Source organism: Platichthys flesus, chromosome 9, assembly GCF_949316205.1.
Source record: "Platichthys flesus chromosome 9, fPlaFle2.1, whole genome shotgun sequence".
Classification (NCBI taxonomy): domain Eukaryota; kingdom Metazoa; phylum Chordata; class Actinopteri; order Pleuronectiformes; family Pleuronectidae; genus Platichthys; species Platichthys flesus.
The window spans coordinates 1710960-1730843 of record NC_084953.1 but is presented as its reverse complement, the minus strand read 5'-3'; the positions used below and the strand labels follow the sequence as shown (position 1 = coordinate 1730843).

The following is a 19884-nucleotide window of genomic DNA, read 5'->3' as shown; positions in this document are numbered from 1 at the left end:
CGCACATCTATTATGTATGATTGCATTTGAGATTCCTTGCGCGCATATGTGTGTCTTTGTGTGAGTGTGTGTGTGTGACAGAGAGAGAGATAGAGGGCGAGAGAGAGAGAGAGAGCGAGCGAGAGAGCGAGAGAGAGGTGGTGGGGGGGTTCTAGTTGAAATGCTCGCTTCATTCCTGTGTGGAGGAAGAAGTGATCGCTTCTCTCTCTCCTCCTCTCAGCTGCTGTCTCTCTCTCTTCTGTTCCTCCCTCATCCCCTCGTTCTGCCCCGGATAGAAGTTGCGCTCCTCGGATCCACCGGAGAGTCCCGCAGCGTGTCCCCGTGAGGAGGGCGATCTGCCCCCGGAGGAGCCGGGACTCGCACCCGGAGAAGAGCCCACACGGAGGTAAGAGTGAATGAATTGGAAATGAAAGGTTGAAGATGGAGGTGGAGGGGGGGAGCTGCAGACAAACACGCCGGGATCCTGCGGCATGTGCCGGCTGAGCTCCGCCGGGAGGCTCCTTCCATCCGCGGCTGCACGGTCTCTGCACAGAGAAACACAATGCATCGACACACACATGATTTCAACACAACATCAATCAGTATATGAGGGAAAGTGATGCACACAACACGTTGGAAAAACCTGAGCTTCACATATTCATCCGTGTGCAGGAGGAGGATCGAACCTTTTTTAGGCGGTAACTGAATAACAATGACGAGCAGCTCTTGGTATTTGATGCATATGTCAGAGTCACATTCATCATCCAAGCTCACGCTGCACCACTTAGAGGAGCAGGAATTCAACCGGCAACCCCGAGGGATGTTCTTCATGTGGTATTGAGGTGTTCTTGTCCCTGAAGGTGTTGTGGGATCCAGGCCTATGGGTGGAAGCTGTGAGTGACCTTGTAACGCATCCCGTGGAATCACAATGACTGCTCTCGTCTGTGTGAGGATGGATGGAGGGAGGGTTTTTAAAAGCCTCTGAGTCCCAGTCCCCCTCCCAGCTCTCGTCTGTGTGGGCTTCCTCTCACTGGGGCCGACAGATAGAGAGGAAGGATGGAGTGTGTGCATGTTTCCCTGCAGGTTGTGGGTTTGATCATGACCTGGCGTTTGCAGGTTTGATGCTCGACTGCAGCCTGATTCACGACGAGTGATGAACGAGTGGCACCGCCGCCGCAAATCCTGATTCGAGGCCGGACGAGAGCTGCTAGAGCGGCTTAGTGACAGAAAGCTGAGATGAGATCAATGCCTGCTCTCACTGGGCGAGACGTGTTCCAATCCCCTAGACGTTCGTCTGTGGGAGCTGAATACCTGGGCTCTGTGTGTGTGTGTTTCAGATTTAAACATCTGGCTCAGCAGCACAACGAGCAAACTGCAGATCCTGTGTCTATTTGCTCGACTTACCGGAGACAAACACATATCTGCAGCACGTCAGCAGGCAGGCGTCCAGAGTGTGGACGAGCTGCTCTGGCTCCTGACGTTTAACTGGGACCATTAGCCTGGTAGTGCTGGCCCGAGCAGCAGAGAGCAGGGAGGACATCAGGCGTCAGGCCCGGGCTCGGCCCGCCAGCCTCGTTACACAGCCGGTATCACACAGGAGCCGAGAATCACATCGAGGAGAGCCGGGTTCCAACGCTGAGGCAGAAGAGCTGCACGTTCCAAAGATAGAAGCACAGAATTCAAGAAGAAGGAGGCAAATCTGAAGCTGGGTTCACCTTGGAGATGTCTCCAGTGGGTTACAGGGTCAACAGAGACTCTCTCTCACATCCATGATTCATTCTCCAGTGGATGTTACACCAGGCTGCATCTCGTCTGTGGGAAGAAGCCAGAGAAACAGCATCGACACGAGGAGAACATGGAAAAGATCCAAGCTTCTACCAGGGATCCTCAACGTTACAAAACAGGTTTCATACATTTTTCAGAGATATTCTTTTGGGCTTTTTCGATAAGACAGTGTGAGCGTGAACTTGGGAGACAGAATAAAGACCCACAGCAAAAGGGCCGGGGCAGAAGTGAACCTGCGACCGCTGCCAGCCTCTGTGAGGGCGACATCGTGTTTATTAGAACAGTAAATCAGAAGAAGGTTAATTGCAGATGTCTGGGATCGTTAGAAAGAGCTCGAGGGGCCAAACCCTCTGTTTCCTGAGAATTAAAATATATTTTTTTTATTGGCATCAGATGAATTCTGTTGCTCTCATGCAGTCGCAGCTCATATTTGCAGGATCAGTATTAGATCCATGGAAACATTCATATGTTGAGCATATCCTCTTTAGAAAACAACATCAAACCAGAAAGTATCCCAGGAGACTTCATATCTCTTCAGTTAAGCTGCTCCACATCACAAACACATATTGATGATATAAAATACGATTGATTTTACTCTATCAAGTAATCAAGATCCACAAACTGTTCCCTGGAAAATCACAATAAACACTTTCTACTGGGATCTACTCTCCTGTAGCTGCACATTGAACATTTGTATCAATAGCACATATTGTATATGAGGTAGAAATTAACCAAATTGTTATATGCATGGAAATACTGCATATTATATCATATGGTGTATAAAGAGTTTCCAGCATCATTACATGTGAGGTTAATGTTTGATTCCATCACATATACAGATTTTCTGTTGAAAAGAATCTCATGTTTATGGAAAAGTTTATTTACATTGGCAAGAGAAAGAAAAAGAAAGTGCATGATTTAGAATTGTCTGCATTCTGAAGATTGATTTGCATGAAGCTGAGAAGCATTAGAAAGAGTTTATCATCATTCGTTTACAGACAGTTTGATACTCAGTGTATAAATGGAGAGGATTCAGTTTTGTGGCGACTCTCCTTAGAAACGTGTTCCCGGGTTCAGACGAAGACAGAATGAAATACGCAGCAGGTCAACATCTCTGTTAATGAGGCTGAACCACATCCATTCATCTCTGAGGACAACCACACAGACGCTCGACCACCAGCAGATATTTATTTGTCACGTCCGTGGTTCTTCACGTTTGGAAATCGAACTCGGTGACGTCGGACCGTTCGATGAGAACAACAGAAACCACAACATGGCCGCTCATCAGTGACGCTGGAGACCAGGCTTGCAAAACGCTGCTGTCTCTCTGCTCAGCTTGACCAGGACGGTGCTGCTGGTCAGTGAGGTCGCAGAGTGGAAGTGAATTCACACTGGTGTAGCTGACTGGGGCACAGGTCTCCAGAGCCAGGATCTCTGACCTGCTGCCGATCTTTAGAAATCTTTCAGGGAGTGGAAGCGTCTCCGGCTCGTGTTGGGAAGCAGAGACTCAGGAATCGTCAGCTGCACAGATTCAACTCCACGTTCTGCTTCTGCCTCTTTTCTCCTCAGTCACATCTGCTCCTCATTCAAGCTCCTTTATCCTTTTGTCGCCCTGCGTCAGTGAGCTGCAGCTGGAGGAGGCTGTGGAAGCTGAAGAGGACTCATTCAAACCAGTGTGACCAGTGAAAGATGCAGACGAGCGTTTTGTGTTGCCGTATCTTTCAAGCAGCAGTGTCTTGTCGAAGTCTGTGATTGAAGAGAGGAGACGCAGATCCAGAACTTGCAGCATAACTGAAGTTATTACACAGAAGTTTCACAGGTCAGACGGGCTCCATGGTATGCCCGGAGAAATCACAAAGGCCAGATAGTGAAAATCTGACTCGCCTCTGCCAGGCAAGACCTTTTAAAGAGGACGTGTTGCAAACAAAACTATAGATCAGATGATGTAGCACATAGGGTCTATGCCTAAATTTGGACATGTTTTTAGTAACTTTAAGTTGAAGTCACCCGCTAGGTCATTGCCCCTCCCTTAGCAGGCCAGACACTATCCCATAGGTCAAAGATCATTCCAAGGAGGGGGAGAAATAACCCAAACATATGACATAGTACTTACAAAGCCCGAGAACTTCAGAACCAAGTAGCCTAAGATGGTAGCATGCCATCATTGTATATAACCATGTAGAAAGTTCATTAGCTAAATTTATGACCGTGTCCAACGATGTTTGACTTTCTTCTGCCTCTTGATACGTTGTGGTTTGGAGCATAGTTATTTCTAGTGGCTGGTAACAGGGCTGGTGATGAAAGTCTCTTTAGGAGATATCCACATAGAACATTCTAATTTCAAAATTCATCTCTGATGTTTGAGACGTCCTGTTGGATTCTGAAAAGTCACTTTCACTGTGCTACCGTAGAGTACTGTTGAGTACTGTGGAGTACTGTAGTACTGTGGTACCAATGTACAGGGAAATCCTGTAGTACTGTGGAGTACTATAGAGTACCGTAGAGTACTGTAGTACTGTGGAGTACTGTAGTGCTGTAGAGTACTGTGGAGTACTGTGAAGTACTGTGGAGTACTGTAGAGTACTGTAGAGTACTATGGAGTACTATAGTACTGTGGAGTACTGTAGTACTGTGGAGTACTGTGAAGTACTGTAGAGTACTGTGGAGTACTATGGAGTACTATGGAGTACTACAGTACTGTGGAGTACTGTGGAATACTGTGGAGGACTGTAGTACTGTGAAGTACTGTAGAGTACTGTAGAGTACTGTGGAGTACTGTAGTACTGTGGAGTACTGTGGAGTACTGTAGAGTACTGTAGAGTACTGTAGAGTACTGTGGAGTACTATAGAGTACTATGGAGTACTATGTAGTACTATAGTACTGTGGAGTACTGTGAAGTACTGTAGTACTGTGGAGTACTGCGCCTGAAGAAGCTGCAAGTGATACCATCATGATGTCACCATGGCAACATTATAAGCGCTAACAACTGACAACACATCCAGATCAGACGCCGTCTACAGACCAATCAGAGTGAAGTAGAGGTAGACTCCGCCCATGTAGCTGATGACGACAGACCAAATTCTTTTGTTAAACCAAAACTCACAGATCAGAGGAAACTATGAAACAAACACAATTAGTAAATCAACTGTAAATTATGTAACCACACAAAGATTTAGTTAAAGCTTCTGAAACATGAAGTTTTGTCGCCCCCTCTGGTTCAGTCGTGACATTGCAGTGACATCGTGGAATTCTTTTTTCTCCTGTAGCAGCTCTCCGATCAAATGAATCGATCGATCATTAAAATCAGATCTGATCATTATTCATTATGAAGATAATCTCTGGATCCAGCTGTGACACTGATCCTGATGCTGTTCTTCCTCTTCCTCTTATTTTTCTTCTCTGCGCTAAAATGTCTTTGCCTCCGTTTCCTGACTATGCAGCTCCCCAGTGGATTGTGGGAAAAAACAGGACATAATGGGAGCGAGAAACCAGGACAGTTCTCTCTCTCTCTCCCTCTCTCTGTGATATGTGCGCCTCCCTCTCCCTCCCAGAACTAATGAAGACTAAGTCATGTCTGTGTATATTAATTCCTCCCATAGTTCCTTGGGTTAAATTTAGACTTGAGTGACTGGGTGTGATATTCTGTGGGAATTAGACGATCCGGCTCTGGATTAACACGTTAGCTTCTGGAAGCGGCCGGGAGACGTGGATCGTCTCTTAGTCTCTGTCTCTCTGAGGACCCGGTGGTGGGCGTCCCTCAGAACTGTCTGCTGGGAGGCAGAGAGACTAGAGGAGTTTGGGTTGAAGGTCTTAGTGGAGATAAGCCGCTGCATGCCTTCACTCTTTAGGCCACGCCAGCTGTCAGAGCCCGACCCGGAACATGTCCTCAGGGACCAAACAGCTCCCCGTGTCCCAACGAGAGCAAACACCAAGACAAACATCAGATCCTGATCTCTATCTGTGCTCCATCCCTTTCCTTTCCTTTGCTCTCTAACGATGCGAGTCAGCGCCTGGTTCTTGTCTCGGCAGCGTCTCAGGTGAGTGGTCATTAAGAAACGCTCGCCTCTTCCTGTTTTGTCCCGGGGGGGGGGGGGGGGGGGCTCGTCCCTCTCCACTCAAACACCCACTCATTTTCTTAAGGAAGCTGTTTTCCTTTCAGCTCTCTCCTCTTTTTCCGTTTCCTCCTCTTGGGTGGAACTTTACACCGAGGCCCAGTATTTATTAGTGCTATAAGTCTGTGTGTGTGTGTGTGTGTATGTTTCTTTAATCATGTGTGTGCTCTTTCGATGGAGCTTCAAACGTTACACACTCTCGGGCTGACAGTGTTGAACATGAAAGCCGCTGAGACTCATTAAGCCGCTGATTACAGCTCGGGGAGGAGAGTCCTTAGCAGCTGCTGCGCTAATACACACACACGCACACACACACACACACACACACACACACACACGCACACACACACACACACACACACACACAGACACACACACACACACACACTATGTAAACTAAGGGTTTCCAAAGTTGTCATCTGCTCCTTTCCTATGTTTTCTTTCTTAAATGAGGAAGAAAACTTTACTAGAATCCGAGGGAGAATTTCAATTATATTATTTGCACTGTAGACAAACTCACAATCTTCCGGTTAGTTTGTAATTTTGTATGTGGTTATGCACAATGTGTGTGTGGGGGGGGGGGGGGTTGATAAGGGGACACCCAGGTCCCTTTTTACTGGGGCCCCCAAAGTCCTTTAACACGCCCCTGTTGAACGAGCAATTGAAGCCTCCAGCACACACTCACTCTCTCTCTCTCTCTCTCACACACACACCCACACACACACACACACACACACTGGTCCGGTTGAGATACCATCAGTGTTGTGATGGTTTGTAAAATGTTTCTTCAGAAATGAATTAATGGAAGTTTGTGCTCTGGAACCCAACATGGAAGCTTTTCTATGGAAGCGTCAGCAGCCTTTATGGAGGCCTTGGCAGAGCTGCAGACGCCCATTCATGTTGTGTCTCGCTTTGTTAAGTGTGTGTCCCTCAGTAACTTGTTGCTACACACTCCAGCAAAATATGAATGAAGGTTGTGTGTTTGTGCAGAACTGAGACGTTTTCACATTCCGAGCAGCGGCTCAATTTAAAACAAGTAGAAAAGTGATTCCACTGTTTCAACTGAAAAAGAGCTTTGTGGTTCCTGAAGTGATTTTCTATCAGCTGCGTTTATAACGTCTAGGAGAAGAGGCTCACTACCCACAATCCTCAGGTGCAATCGTGTCGTCTCTGATTGGTGGAGCTCGCTATTGCCATGGAAATTCTAATCACAACTGTGAAAATCACGTCTGCAAAGTAAAATTCAAGTTGTTGGAAATGAGTGAAATGCAAAGTGTAGATTCCTTCATATAATTAGCTCTCTGATCTTGGATTTACCATTTTTACCAAATGCATTTAGCTCTGACTCAAATGTTTTAAGGTCACGATTCATCTGGGAGCTGATCCGCTTTTTCAAGGATTAAACTGTTATTTAAGGATTTTTGAATGAAAATTAAATGAAGGAAATTTACCGCTCACTGCTTTTCACTCCATGACATCACAGTCACCAGGGGGCGTGAGAACCGACTCTGGTTATTGAGAATGATCGAGAAATTAAGTTTAGATCTTTGGAGAAGGGTCAGTTTCTTATTTTTAAGTCAATTGGTTGAGACAGCAAATAGTAAATCAGCATTTTATTAAAATTGTATCTGCAGATAATTTCCTGACCCATCTGTCATAGTTTATAGGTTATAAAATAAAAGAGGTAATTTCCTGAGACCTGATTCCCGTCATGCTGCTTGTTTTTTAAAGCCAATGATCCCAAACTTCACTGACTGATGAGAGAAGGAACAGCAGAATTTATTAAAATTAGTTTTTCATCAGTGTGGTGGCTTTGGACATTAGAGCAGATGATGAAATCTCAGGGAGGCTGTTTACAGACGGAGCAGAAGGTCCAGGTCCACGTGGTCCAGCTCAGATCCAGACTCAGCGGCTCAGCTGCTGCTCCTGGGTGGGAGGGGCTTGTTGCTGGCTGGGATTCGATGGAGTGGGAACAACGAGCTGCCAAGTTCTCCCTGTGGGACGAGGCCCGGGCGCTCCGGCCTGCTACTTGGCTTCAATCAGGAGAACCCCCCCCCCCCGGCCTGCAGAGTCAGGAAGCGTGTTCGAGGACACGCAGACACACAACAAGCTTGTGTTCACAAACATGTTTTTATAATGGTTTTTTTTGCCGTGAGAAAAACCCATTAGTGGAATATAAAGTGCAGTTCAATTTAAATCCGATAAATCACAGAGATCCTGTATCTCTGGATCCCGTCTAATGATTCCAGTAGATCTCTGTCTTTCTGTGGAACACGTCTTCAGAACCGATCATCTTCTTGTTAATTCCACATTTTGGACACGTGATTGGTTCAATATTAACAAGCCTTGAATAAACAGACGTCCAGCGCTCTGTAGCAGTGACGGCTGTCGGTCTGTTCTGCAGTTCAGGTTCTGTGTGATGAACTTCAGGTGAACAGCTCTTTGTGCAGCAGGTCTTTATTTCCTGCGTCTTCAGTTCTAATGGATCAGTGGAGAAGGTTCCAGTCAGTTAGAAGCACCGTGAGAGTCATTGAGGTCATGGTGTGAATGGTTGTGTACACATTAGACTTGTTGTGTATGTATCACACACATTAGACTTGTTGTGTATGTATCACACTGTAACTTTAAGAGCAGAGGTTTTCTCTGAGTTTCTCTGAGGGCTTCCCATCTGTTTGGATTTGCTCTCCAGAGACACTCAGACACTTGAAGCTCTTGAACCTTGAGCCGTATGACGGACACTCTTTAATGTAGTGTTTATTTGTCCTGGTGAGGAATAGAACCAACGTCCTGCCTCTTAACACCATGTTTCTGTACTTTCACACCTCCAGGTGACGGCCTGTTGTTTCCCTCTGAGCTGCGTCCAGGAACCTGTTGACTGACAAACACAAAATGTCTCCGTCTGACGTCAGCTTGCTGCTCCTCAGCCTCCTGCTCCTCTTCACCACGGTGAGTTCATCTAAATTCATTTGCTCTCATCTTTAAATCCAGTGTTGGTTTCTGCCTGTGAGTGAGTCACTGAGACAGGTGGAGCTTCACATGGATGATCCAGAGACTCTGGCCTGATGCTCACTTCACGACACAGAGACTGTTCAAGTGTGGGCATCAATATTCACTGATCAGTGAGAAGCAGGAGCGATGGATAAACAAGCCCTCACTCATTTATTCATGGCTTAGCTGTGAGGAGGGAAAACATCCTCTTACTCTTCCTCATCCTCTTCCTATTCCTCTTCATCTTCATCTCTTCTCCTCTTCTCTTCCGTCCTCTACCTCTTCCTCTACCCTTCCTCTTCCTCTTCCTCTCCTCCATCTTTTACTGCTGTAGTTAAACGTGAGTCATCACCTCTGAGCTGAAGTGTTCTCTGAGAAACGGAAGATGGTGAATGAAGGGGGGGGGGGGGGGGGGCGCTCAGACAGAGAGTGAAGATGGAAAATAGATATAAATAGCAGATTAAAGTTCAGGTTTCACTGCAGGTTGATAAACAGTTAAGAAGGACAGAGAGACAGAGAGACAGAGAGACGTTAGAACTAAAGTCTCCTTTTCTCCGGACTTCAGCTTGGGGGAGGGGGGGGGGGGGGGGGTTGTGTTTCATGAGACATTGACGTGAGTTGCAGGAGAGAGTCTGATGTCCCTCAGTGAGACAGACAAGCTGGATTTAAACTGAAAGGACACAGACCTCATGACTCACATATTTATCAGGATTTGTGTGGACAGCAGCGGTGAATATGAAGATCGGATTTCATGATTTCTACAGAGAAATACAGGGGACGGGAAAGGGGGGGGGGGGGAGCAGAGAGAGGCAGAGGGTTCAAAGAGACCAATTCTAAAACGTCTGAAAATGAAACCTGACATGTGAGGATCTGGATATTCTATTTGATCTGTTGAGTGCAGCTTTAAAAGATGTCAATATTTCTACTTCCATGCTCTTTAATATTTAATATTTTAAGAGGAGATAACATCCACAGTAATTGAATCTTTCAGTCGTGATCTGATTCCTCAATCATTCATCCATCTGAGCTGGTACTGCATTGTACCTGCGTCTGTGTACTTCTACTGCGTCACGCTGCTGCTGCCGAGAGCGCGGCACATGAATCATAAACCTCATAAAGCTCATAAACCAATATCTGTGGATCCAGAGTCTGCGTCGACACTTGTTCCGCACGACGCCCCAAAACGACAGCGTCCCTGTGGCGCTCGTAAATCCTCCGTGTATATTAACCCTCCACCCCCCCCCCTGCACCTCGTAAAGAGGTGACGTGGCGTCTCCCCCACTGACGCCAGCACAGACACAAGTTCGTCCTGGTTGCAGATCCCCCCCCCCCCCCCCTGCAGACACACAGTAGGAGGAGGCTCCTCTAGACCTGAACTCTGCCTCTGGAGTTGTAGCTCTGGGATTGACCTTGTGTGTCTGTCAGTGGTTCTCAACTGACGGTGCTAACTGACATGCTCCTGTGTGATGAGCACCTCGTTGTCAGTCCATCCAGCACATTTCATTTGTACAGCCGGTGTTCACTCGTAGGTTTTAATAAGGTGCGACAACCTTTGTTCTTAACCCTCACATTTTTAAAGGGAGATAAACATTGGAACCTCAGAGGGAGACACATGTCCTCTCCCAGGACAGACAGAGGGACAGTAGAGGCTGCGTGGGACTGAGAACATCAGGATGCATGAGGTCCATTCAGACCGAACCACTTGTGTTTGGATCTAAGGGGATTCAACTCAGTCAGTAGTGGCTCTGCTGCTGTGTGTGTGTGTGTGTGTGTGTGTGTGTGTGGGGGGGGGGGGGGGGGGGGTTCCAGCAGCTCTGAAATGGTTGGTTTTTAATTGGCCGAGAGTTTAAACTGATCCCAGAGCGGAGACCCTCTCCCACACTGTGGTGTGAACCACACACTGGAGCTAATGAAGCCAATTTAACTGCAGGTCCTTCCTCTCTGCTCTGATGTAATCTACAGACACTTCAATCCCTCTCTCTCTCTCTCTCTCTCTCTCTCGCTCTCTCTGTGTGTGTGTGTGTGTGTGTGTGTGTGTGTGTGTGTGTGTGTGTGTGTGTGTCTCCTCCAGGTCTGGAGCCAGCAGGTTCCCGTTAACTGTGTGATCAAGCAGGAGCAGGAGAGCTGTCAGGAGAAGATGGCCTCCGACGATCCCGGGAACGATCCAGAGTTTGGTACGTCTTCATCTTCATCTTCATCTTCATCTTCATCTTCATCTTCATCTTCGTCTTTGTCTTCGTCTTCATCTTCGTCCTCGTCCTCGTCTTCGTCTTCGTCTTCTTCTTCATTTTCATCTTCGTCTGCGTTTGTTTACCAAACAGGATTTTGTTGACGTTTTCCAACAGTTTTAAAATGAAGCTAATTAAACTAAACCCGAGATAGGGAGCAGGTCTTCAGGGCTCCACACTAATGAGCAGGAGCTGCTGCAGATACAGAGATCAGTGCAGAGCTTCTCAGTTTCCCTCAGGTCTCCGTCTGTCACAGGGACGATGGAGGAGTTGTGAACAGCTTGAAACCTTATTCAGCTCTAGATGGTTCACACAGGGAATCCAGGTTTATCCCTCATTAGAAGACAATCTACTGTTGATTGAGACATGATGTGATGATGATGGTGATGCAGTAAATGAGAGTTGATCTGTGAGACAGTGATGGACAGGCGTCTCATTGGCTGAATCTCTGAGACGCGTCTCCGTCTCGATGTGATTTCAGGAGACACATCATCAGCGTCTCTTGTCCTCGGGCTGTTTCTGAAAAACACTGATGAATAAAAAGATGAATTATCTGGAGAGCGCCATGTTTCCTTGAGCTTCAAATCTCAACCCTGTTTACATTGAAACCAGTAAACAGACCATTGACCTTATTCTGAATACGACACTTTGATTTTGAATGGCTAATTGAATATTATATTTATATTCTATAATAATCGCTTTATGACTCACATCAACATTAACTGCACTAAAACTCGAACAATCTGAAATGATCATATTCAGGTTAAGATGTCAGATCAAGCATCGTAATCAGGTTAATATCTGAATATTGGCGTCTATGGAAACATGTTAACTGAAAACTACATGAGTGTAACGCTGATGCTACATCTGACGTTTGACAGAAATAGAAAGTTTAAATCAATAATTCAGCATCAAGTGCATGAATCAGTCGAGCTGAACATGTGTCCTAAAGAGACACTGTGTCCGTCCCCCTGTCCTCAGGCTGTCCGTGGATGTGGGACAACCTGACGTGTTGGAGGCCGGCGAGGATCGGTGAGGTGGTGGAGGTCAACTGTCCCGACCTCTTCACACAGTTCATGAGCGGCGAAGACTTCGGTGAGTTGAAGGTTTCTGCTCTTTGACCCTGAATCTGAATGAGTCATGTGACTCCTGTGATGAATGGTTGTGTGTCCACAGAGGTGGGGACGGTGAGTCGCAACTGCAGCGAGTTCGGCTGGTCTGAGACCATCCCTCACTACATCGACGCCTGCCTGTACGAGGAGGGGAACAGCACCCACCCGGTGAGTGCACCCCCGTCTCCAGCTGTTTGTTTCAGGGGGATAAAAACTGTGACTACAGAATCGAACCTGTGTGATCGTTGTGTTCCGTGTTCAGGACATGTATTACGTGTCGGTGAAGGCTCTGTACACCGTGGGCTACAGCGTCTCTCTGGTGTCCCTCACCACAGCCATGGTGATCCTGTGCAGGTTCAGGTGAGAACACACAACCTTCATCACACTGGACGATTAGAACCCGGACTACTCAGTTCTTCTTCTTCACATAATTGAATTTAAAACAATTAAAAATCTAACAGTGATAAATATGATTTCTCTCTTTCCAATTCTTCATTCGTTACTGGTAATCTAGTTTTTGAAAGGTGCTGTTTAAATAACCTAAAATTATTATTTATATTATTAATAATAATAATACTTTTCATTTCCTAGAAGTCTAAAGTTAATCATCTTCATGTGTGTAGCCTACTAAGTATTTAAGTGTAGTTGATTATAATAATAATACAGTCATTTTAAATATTATAGAAATGCATTAATTACATTATTAGTCTAATTATACACTGAAGCTTTAAATATAATAAATGATCTGTACCACCACTACTAGTATTGTTGTACTATTCTTACTGTTACTATTTTAATATTAATATTACTCCTGCTAGTATCATACTAGAATATATTATATATACTGCAATTATTGACTTACTTATACTATTACTGCTACTATCACAGCAATTATTATCAAACAGCAGCGTCCCAGGTTCGATTCCCTTTGCAGCGTGTGGTCCTCATCCTCTCTGCCCCCCCTTCCCAACTGAAACTCTCTCTGTCCAATCCAGTAAAACCCATAAAAATATACTTGTAGATGAAATAAACCATTTGTGTGTGTGTCCTCAGGAAGCTGCACTGCACCAGGAACTTCATCCACATGAACCTGTTCGTGTCCTTCATGCTGAGGGCCATTTCCGTCTTCATCAAAGACGGCGTGTTGTACGCCAAAGAGGACAGCGAGCACTGCTTCATCCACACGGTGAGACTCCTCCCGGCTGAGACGTCTCAGGCCTGAAGCTCGGATCCACTCACTTCCTGTTGTGTGTGTCCCTGTGCAGCTGGAGTGTCGAGCCGTGATGATCTTCTTCCACTACTGCGTCCTCTCCAACTACTTCTGGCTCTTCATCGAGGGCCTGTACCTCTTCACGCTGCTGGTGGAGACCTTCTTCCCCGAGAAGAGATACTTCTACTGGTACATCATCATCGGCTGGGGTGAGGCGTCACACACATCTTCACCTGATCTCATCTCATCACACTCGGCTTTAAGTGACAACATGTTTGTGTGCACCAGGCGGGCCGACCGTGTGCGTGACCGTCTGGGCCGTGCTGCGGCTGCACTTCGATCACATCGGGTGAGTAACGAACCCAGAACACGCGTGTGCGGCCTCATGTTGAAGGTTGTGTGTTCATGTGGCTGAACGTTGTCTCACAGCTGCTGGGACATGAATGACAACGCTGCCATCTGGTGGGTGATAAAGGGACCTGTGCTGGCCTCCATCATGGTGCGTTACAGAAACATCAACACAACCACCAGGAATATTTGTGTTCAATAAAAAGCTCCTGTTGATTGTTTATGTTTATTTATCCACAGATAAACTTTGTTCTCTTCATCGGAATCATCGTGATCCTGGTGCAGAAGCTCCAGTCTCCAGACATCGGAGGAAACGAGTCCAGTATTTACCTGTGAGTGACGCTCACTGTGAACGAGAGAGCAAAGTGTCTGAGGGACTTTAGATTTCAACTTTTATTAAACTTTGTGTTTTGGTGCCTCGTTGTGTTTATCCCCAAAACGTTCCGTTCAACAGACTCACATCTTTTTTTATATATGACCATTTAAACTTGTTCTTTTAAACTGTTCCCCCTGGACCTGTGTGTGCAGATTATAATGAGGACACACTGTCCCTTGTCCAGTTCTCTCATGACAATGTGTGTGTGTGTGTGTGTGTTGCACAGGAGGCTGGCTCGCTCCACTCTGCTGCTGATCCCTCTGTTTGGGATCCACTACACTGTGTTCGCCTTCTCCCCGGAGAACGTGAGCAAGCGGGAGCGTCTGGTGTTTGAACTCGGACTGGGATCCTTCCAGGTGACTCTTCCTGCCTCACGGCTCAGATAGGACCACGGCAGCGTAACGAGCCACTTTAGGATAAATCAGGAGAACAGAGTCGAGTTGAGGTTTGAGATTTGAAATCGAGATTGTCGGGGGCAGACACACGTACATGTCAGTGTCGGCCATTATCAGCAAAAGATCTGGAATCTCCTCGTCTTTCCAAGTTGACGTCTTCATCTTCTTCATCCTGAGATATTTGTACTGGTGAAAGATGAAGAGTTCATTTTCAGTCTTCAGAGCATTTTGCATGTTGGACTTGAGTTGGACCTGGTGGGAATCAAACCATCAGCATTTCATTTTCCAGTCTCATCAGTAAAGGATCCTTAAACTTCAACATCTAAACTAGAGAGTACAAACTCACTTTACATTATTATTATGATTATTATGATTCTGTCTCCTCATGTGTCTGTCCCTCTCGTCTCTGCAGGGTTTCGTGGTGGCCGTCCTCTACTGCTTCCTGAATGGAGAGGTAAATCCCCTTTTAAACAAATCACTCACACTAATCAAACATACAGAAGCAGCATCACTGAGTATGAGGGGGAGTGATTCAATTAGTGATTTGATCAGGCTCATTGTTTTCAGTTTATGTAATTGAAAGAAATATAAATATTTAAGATATGAATATCTAAACAAAGCATATCCCTGGGAATATTCTTTCCCCAGAAAACTCAGCTCTCATAATTGTTAATGTTTCCTTATTATTATTCTCAAGTTCAAACTATTCAGACAAAAAGTTTTTATTTTTTAAGCCAAAACATGACTGGTGGAAAACCCTGAAAGCAATGGGCCGAGGGAGCAGAGTCAGGCTGAGGGACAGTGAGTGAGTCTCCTTCCAGCGAGGTCCATTAATAATGACCTTGTGAAGTATATCCCTCAAGGTGCAATCGGAGATCAAGAGGAAATGGCGCAGCTGGACGGTGAACAGGTACTTTGCTGTGGACCTGAAGCACCGGCATCCCTCGCTGGCGAGCAGTGGGGTGAACGGGGGGACGCAGCTGTCCATCCTCAGCAAGAGCAGCTCGCAGATCCGCATGTCCAGCCTGCAGGCCGAGCTCCCGGCCACCTGAGCGCCGCCGCCGCCACACCCCCCACCCTCGTCCCGATGACCAGCCTCACCGACCCGTTCCTCAACCCGTACCCCAACCCGTACCCGGACGACACCACCATGGAAACTGACCAGGTCTGACCGGCCTCGACCCCGAACCACGACTGAACCCGAACGTCAGCCGCCAAATAACCAGACACTTCACGTCCTGACCTCTGACCTCTTACCCGGCTGGAGGGAAACCAACTCCTCCAGAAGGACGTGACTGAGGAATCAATCCAGCGTCTTGTTGGGCTGAACCGTGCTCGCTCCTCTGTACATAACGTGTTCGTGTTGACATCGTCTGGTGCTACAGTGTCGGCTGCTGCTGGTGTGGGGACCAGTGTCCCCCCCCGCAGAGACTCTGCAGTGTGTGTGCGTCCTCTCCCAGTGTCCCCCCCGCAGAGACTCTGCAGTGTGTGTGCGTCCTCTCCCGGTGACGGTTCATACATCCGTCCTCCAGCTTCACCTCGTCTTTTAAAACATGTCCGACTGTCCTCACTTCACAGGTCCACAGCTGCTGCTCCGTTCAGATTTAGAGACAAAACGCCGGCGGCTCTGATGTAAATACGTTAAAGGGCCGATGACTCATCAGGTTGAGAACGGATCAGATTCATAAGACGTAGAAATCACGTTCACGATGAGATTTTGATTATCAGCCGTAAAAGTTTAACCATGCGAGGTAGAATCACCACAAGCTACGAGATTATGTTTATGTTTAAGTTTATGTTCTTTTCTTTCGAGATCAAGTGCGTTTTATAAAGAAAACGTGTTTTATTCACAACGTCAGAGAAGCGCCACACTACCCACAATCCTCGGGTGTAGTGGCGACGTCTCTGATTGGTGTAGATCACCGTTACCATGAAAAATGTTGACCACCAACGCAAAATTTGTTGGCTGTGATCGGATTCATCAGCGTTAAGTTACTACACTACATGAAACACTACACACAAACATGCAAGACACAAAGAACAACATAATACAACACTAAATAACTAGGTCATTGTTCAATATTTCTCTTCTCTGATTGGTCGACCTGGTTCCAGATTTCAAACTTTTTTATAAATGTGTTTTTATATAAATGTCGATGGAGAAAATTAATTGGAAATTTACTTCAGGAACCAGAGCGGTTCTAAAAGTGGGCGTCACTGGAAGTCGCTCTATCTCACTGGAGAGACCAGTGTTACAAACTGAGGGCACAGGGTTTAAAGGATGCTGAGGTGTGAAGCATTGTGGGATATGTAGTGTTTTTGGAGCTTTTACTTGGTCCCTTGTGGGTTTTATGAAGGTGCAAAGCAGCTGGAGTGACCCTTTCATGGAGGTGCACAGTAGAACTCAGAGTTTGAAGGTTTGGGTTCATGCTCAGTGAAATGAGTCCGTCATCGTTCATCAGTGTTTCTGCTCGAGTCGAATGAGACAACGACCTGAAGCTCAGAGTGAAAGTGACTGAAGTGATACAAGCCTTCGTCTCCTGTGTCACGTGACTGAAACACAATCTGGTGTGACTGAGGAACAGGGACGAGAAGATTCACCACCACAGGTGAAAGGACATATTTTCTACACTTATGTGAAAATGCCAAAAAGTTAAATAAGAGTAGAAAACAAAACAGGGTTGGATGCTTGAGGCTAAAAGCGTCTTCTTTGGGTGTTTGTGCCGACGCCCACAAACCCAAACCTCTGTTCAGATCCCACACTGACGACGTGGCAGCAGCAGCAGAAGAAGAAGTCGCCGGTCGGATCCGCCTCTAGATGTAAATCAGCCGCTAGTACAGAAAATGTCAACGAGCCCGTGACGCCTCGGTCACGAGTTCAACCGCTTGCATGAAACTGCATTTATCGTCATGTGGTTTTGGTCTACGGACTCTTTTTTGTGAGAAATCTGTGTTTTGATTGTTGGATTTTTTAAAGAGTTTTTTCATGAACTTTTAGTGTTTAACTTAAAGCTGTTGCCTTGGTAACGCGCTGTATTACTGATGCTGAGCTTCTTCAGCATCGTCCTGGTTCAAGAGAAGCTCTGAAACGTCACTGCACTTTCAAAGAAAGATATTTAATGATCTGTTTGGGAAAAACGTGTTTCTGACCATTTGAGAAATCTCTCTGTCATTTCTCAACCTGGGTCTTATGCTTATTAATGAGGGTAAATTAATGGTACTTACAGAAACATGTGCAGTAGATCTTCTCCGCCAGCAGGAACGACTCTGTGGCTTCCATGTAATCCAATGGGGCAACTGCGACAGTCCAAGAAAAGGCTCAAATTAGGGACGAGTATCGAAGGCAGACGCTTCATCTCCATGGTCCATGATCAGAAGAAGACCTCTGGAGGCTCGAGAGTGAGACGTCTTGTTGTGTGAACTTTTAAATTAATATTTCCTCGACTGTCACAGTTGCCCCATTCGATTAGACTGTACTGTCTCCGTGTCACAGCTGCCGGATGAGACGATCTACTGGATCAAATTAAAACGTTTCAGTGAGAACCAATACTTTCCTCCATAAACACAGGGGCCAGGGTAGAAAATACTGGAGAGTTTTTCTTTCTCTAATGAGCTGCAGTATCTTTGTCGCTCTGTAGGTGTCGCTCTACTCACATTTAAAACAAGCACACTGAGGTGGACGTCACTTTTGAAGGGTGACTTTATTCTCGTTCCAAAGATGAAGTAATCGACTTCTCTCCGAGTTCATTTATCTGTTAGCGAAGGCTGCGTTAGCTTCGCAGCCGATGTCACAGCAGATGTTTCCTTTGGTCCAAGTCGACCACGAAATCCCTGAAAACGTTCGACTCTACTTTGTGTCTCAAAAGTGCCTTTAAGCACAAAACACGTATTTTAAGCTTCTTTTGATGATTTGTTAAAAAACGAAACTGCAAAGTGACGAAAAGGGTTCGACAAAGTGCTTTTATGATGCTTAAGACTAAATCAGTGTTTATAACCCGGAGGCCTTCGAAGTACTTTAACATGTCTGTGTCGACGACGAGCGGAAAACTATTTGTAATTAAACTACTACTGAACATTTACTCATCGTTGTACAATAGATCACGTGATAAAAACCTTTTACTTTTATTCTTCAACAGATTCATCTGTTTGCTCTTCAGCAGAAAAGTGGAAATGTCTGAACTGGAAAATAAATCTCCTGTAGATTTCACAAAATGTCTTGTTTCTCCAAAGACAGAAATAATTTAACTGAAACTGCAAAACTACAAAACATAAATTGTCATTTCCTTCATAAATACACACAAGTTGTTGTAATAATAGAGAAGCACATCTCCTCAGTTCAGTTAAATTCACACAATACATTTTGTTCGCATTTAAAAAGACGTCTTGAAAAACTCTTCAAACTGACTGAATCACTTAAAATAACAATTTTAATAAATTATTATATTGAGCGATTAGTTGTTACTCTTATTTATACTTTTTAAACATGTCAGTTACAGTAAAATCAAAGTTTAACAAATTGAAAGACTTCTCCCATCGTCTGTAAATGTTTTTCAGTTAAATCAACCTTGGATGAAAAATTGTTTCTGAAAACAAAACATTTCCAGACATTGAAATATCGTCACTGATTTTCTGAGGGAGAAATGTTTAACGATCTTTATTATTTGTCACGTTGACCCACTGACGTCTTTTGACCTGCGAACATAAATGTGTTTCCTGTCGAGCCCGGAGAGAGAGGAGAGTCGAGGGCCGACCAGAACCTGTGTCGTCCTGTTGTTCTGCGGTGTCTCTGTCTTCAGTCCCACCTGCAATAATAACAGTGCAGGTCCTAACAGCGGCCATAAGGGGGCCCTGTCCCATCTGCTGATGATGGGGGGGGGGGGGGGGGGGAGAGAGGGCTGAACAATCGTCGACCTCTGGTTCAATTCAACCTTTTTTTCAAACATTAAGACAATCTCAGTTTTTGTTTCTCAATGTATTTATAGAGGATTTCCTCAAGTGGGGGGGTGGGGGGGGGAGCCTTATTGTTGCCAGTGCTATGTTGATGTCAGACAAAGATGTAACCACGAGGATAAATATTCATTAAGCTCTGAGTAGTTTAGTGGAAGTGTTTGAACGTCGTGACTCAATGAGCTGCAGTTTGTCTCTGACCCACAGAGTCCAGCTGTCGCTTCCTGTAAAGGAACTTTTCTGTGGTGAATATCTGTCGTTTTAAAAAATAAGGTGAAAAACCTTTGCGCTGTGATTGTTCTCCTGGTTTTTATTGTTCTTTTATAAATAGTGGTGGTGTTGGTATCGTACTCTCTGACCGGCCGATGCATGCGTGTTCAATCGAGCTGATCTCATTCCGGTG

The 19884-nt window shown here is 45.7% G+C and overlaps 1 protein-coding gene across 2 annotated transcripts; it reads left to right on the top strand.

Moving 5' to 3' along the window:
- Positions 1 to 174: 174 nt before the first annotated feature.
- On the top strand, positions 175 to 19417 carry adcyap1r1b (adenylate cyclase activating polypeptide 1b (pituitary) receptor type I). 2 transcript variants are annotated; one of them, XM_062396260.1, is made up of 14 exons: positions 175 to 385; positions 8706 to 8823; positions 10937 to 11039; positions 12075 to 12188; positions 12270 to 12373; positions 12468 to 12565; positions 13259 to 13391; positions 13471 to 13624; positions 13704 to 13764; positions 13845 to 13914; positions 14004 to 14095; positions 14366 to 14495; positions 14947 to 14988; positions 15398 to 19417. In XM_062396260.1, the coding sequence occupies exons 2-14, from the start codon at positions 8767 to 8769 to the stop codon at positions 15584 to 15586; spliced, it is 1347 nt and encodes a 448-aa protein (XP_062252244.1). In that variant the 5' UTR covers positions 175 to 385; positions 8706 to 8766; the 3' UTR covers positions 15587 to 19417. The 2 variants fall into 2 exon arrangements, with proteins under 2 accessions (XP_062252244.1, XP_062252242.1); XM_062396258.1 differs by having other exon boundaries at positions 15385 to 19417.
- The last annotated feature ends 467 nt before the right edge of the window (positions 19418 to 19884 follow it).

Excerpts from the sequence above, each read along its gene's own strand:
- adcyap1r1b (XM_062396258.1), top strand. The coding sequence starts at position 8,767 with ATGTCTCCGTCTGACGTCAGCTTGCTGCTCCTCAGCCTCCTGCTCCTC. Across the intron at positions 8,824-10,936 it reads TCCTGCTCCTCTTCACCACG|GTCTGGAGCCAGCAGGTTCC; the intron begins GTGAGTTCATCT and ends TGTCTCCTCCAG. Across the intron at positions 13,625-13,703 it reads GTACATCATCATCGGCTGGG|GCGGGCCGACCGTGTGCGTG; the intron begins GTGAGGCGTCAC and ends TGTGTGCACCAG.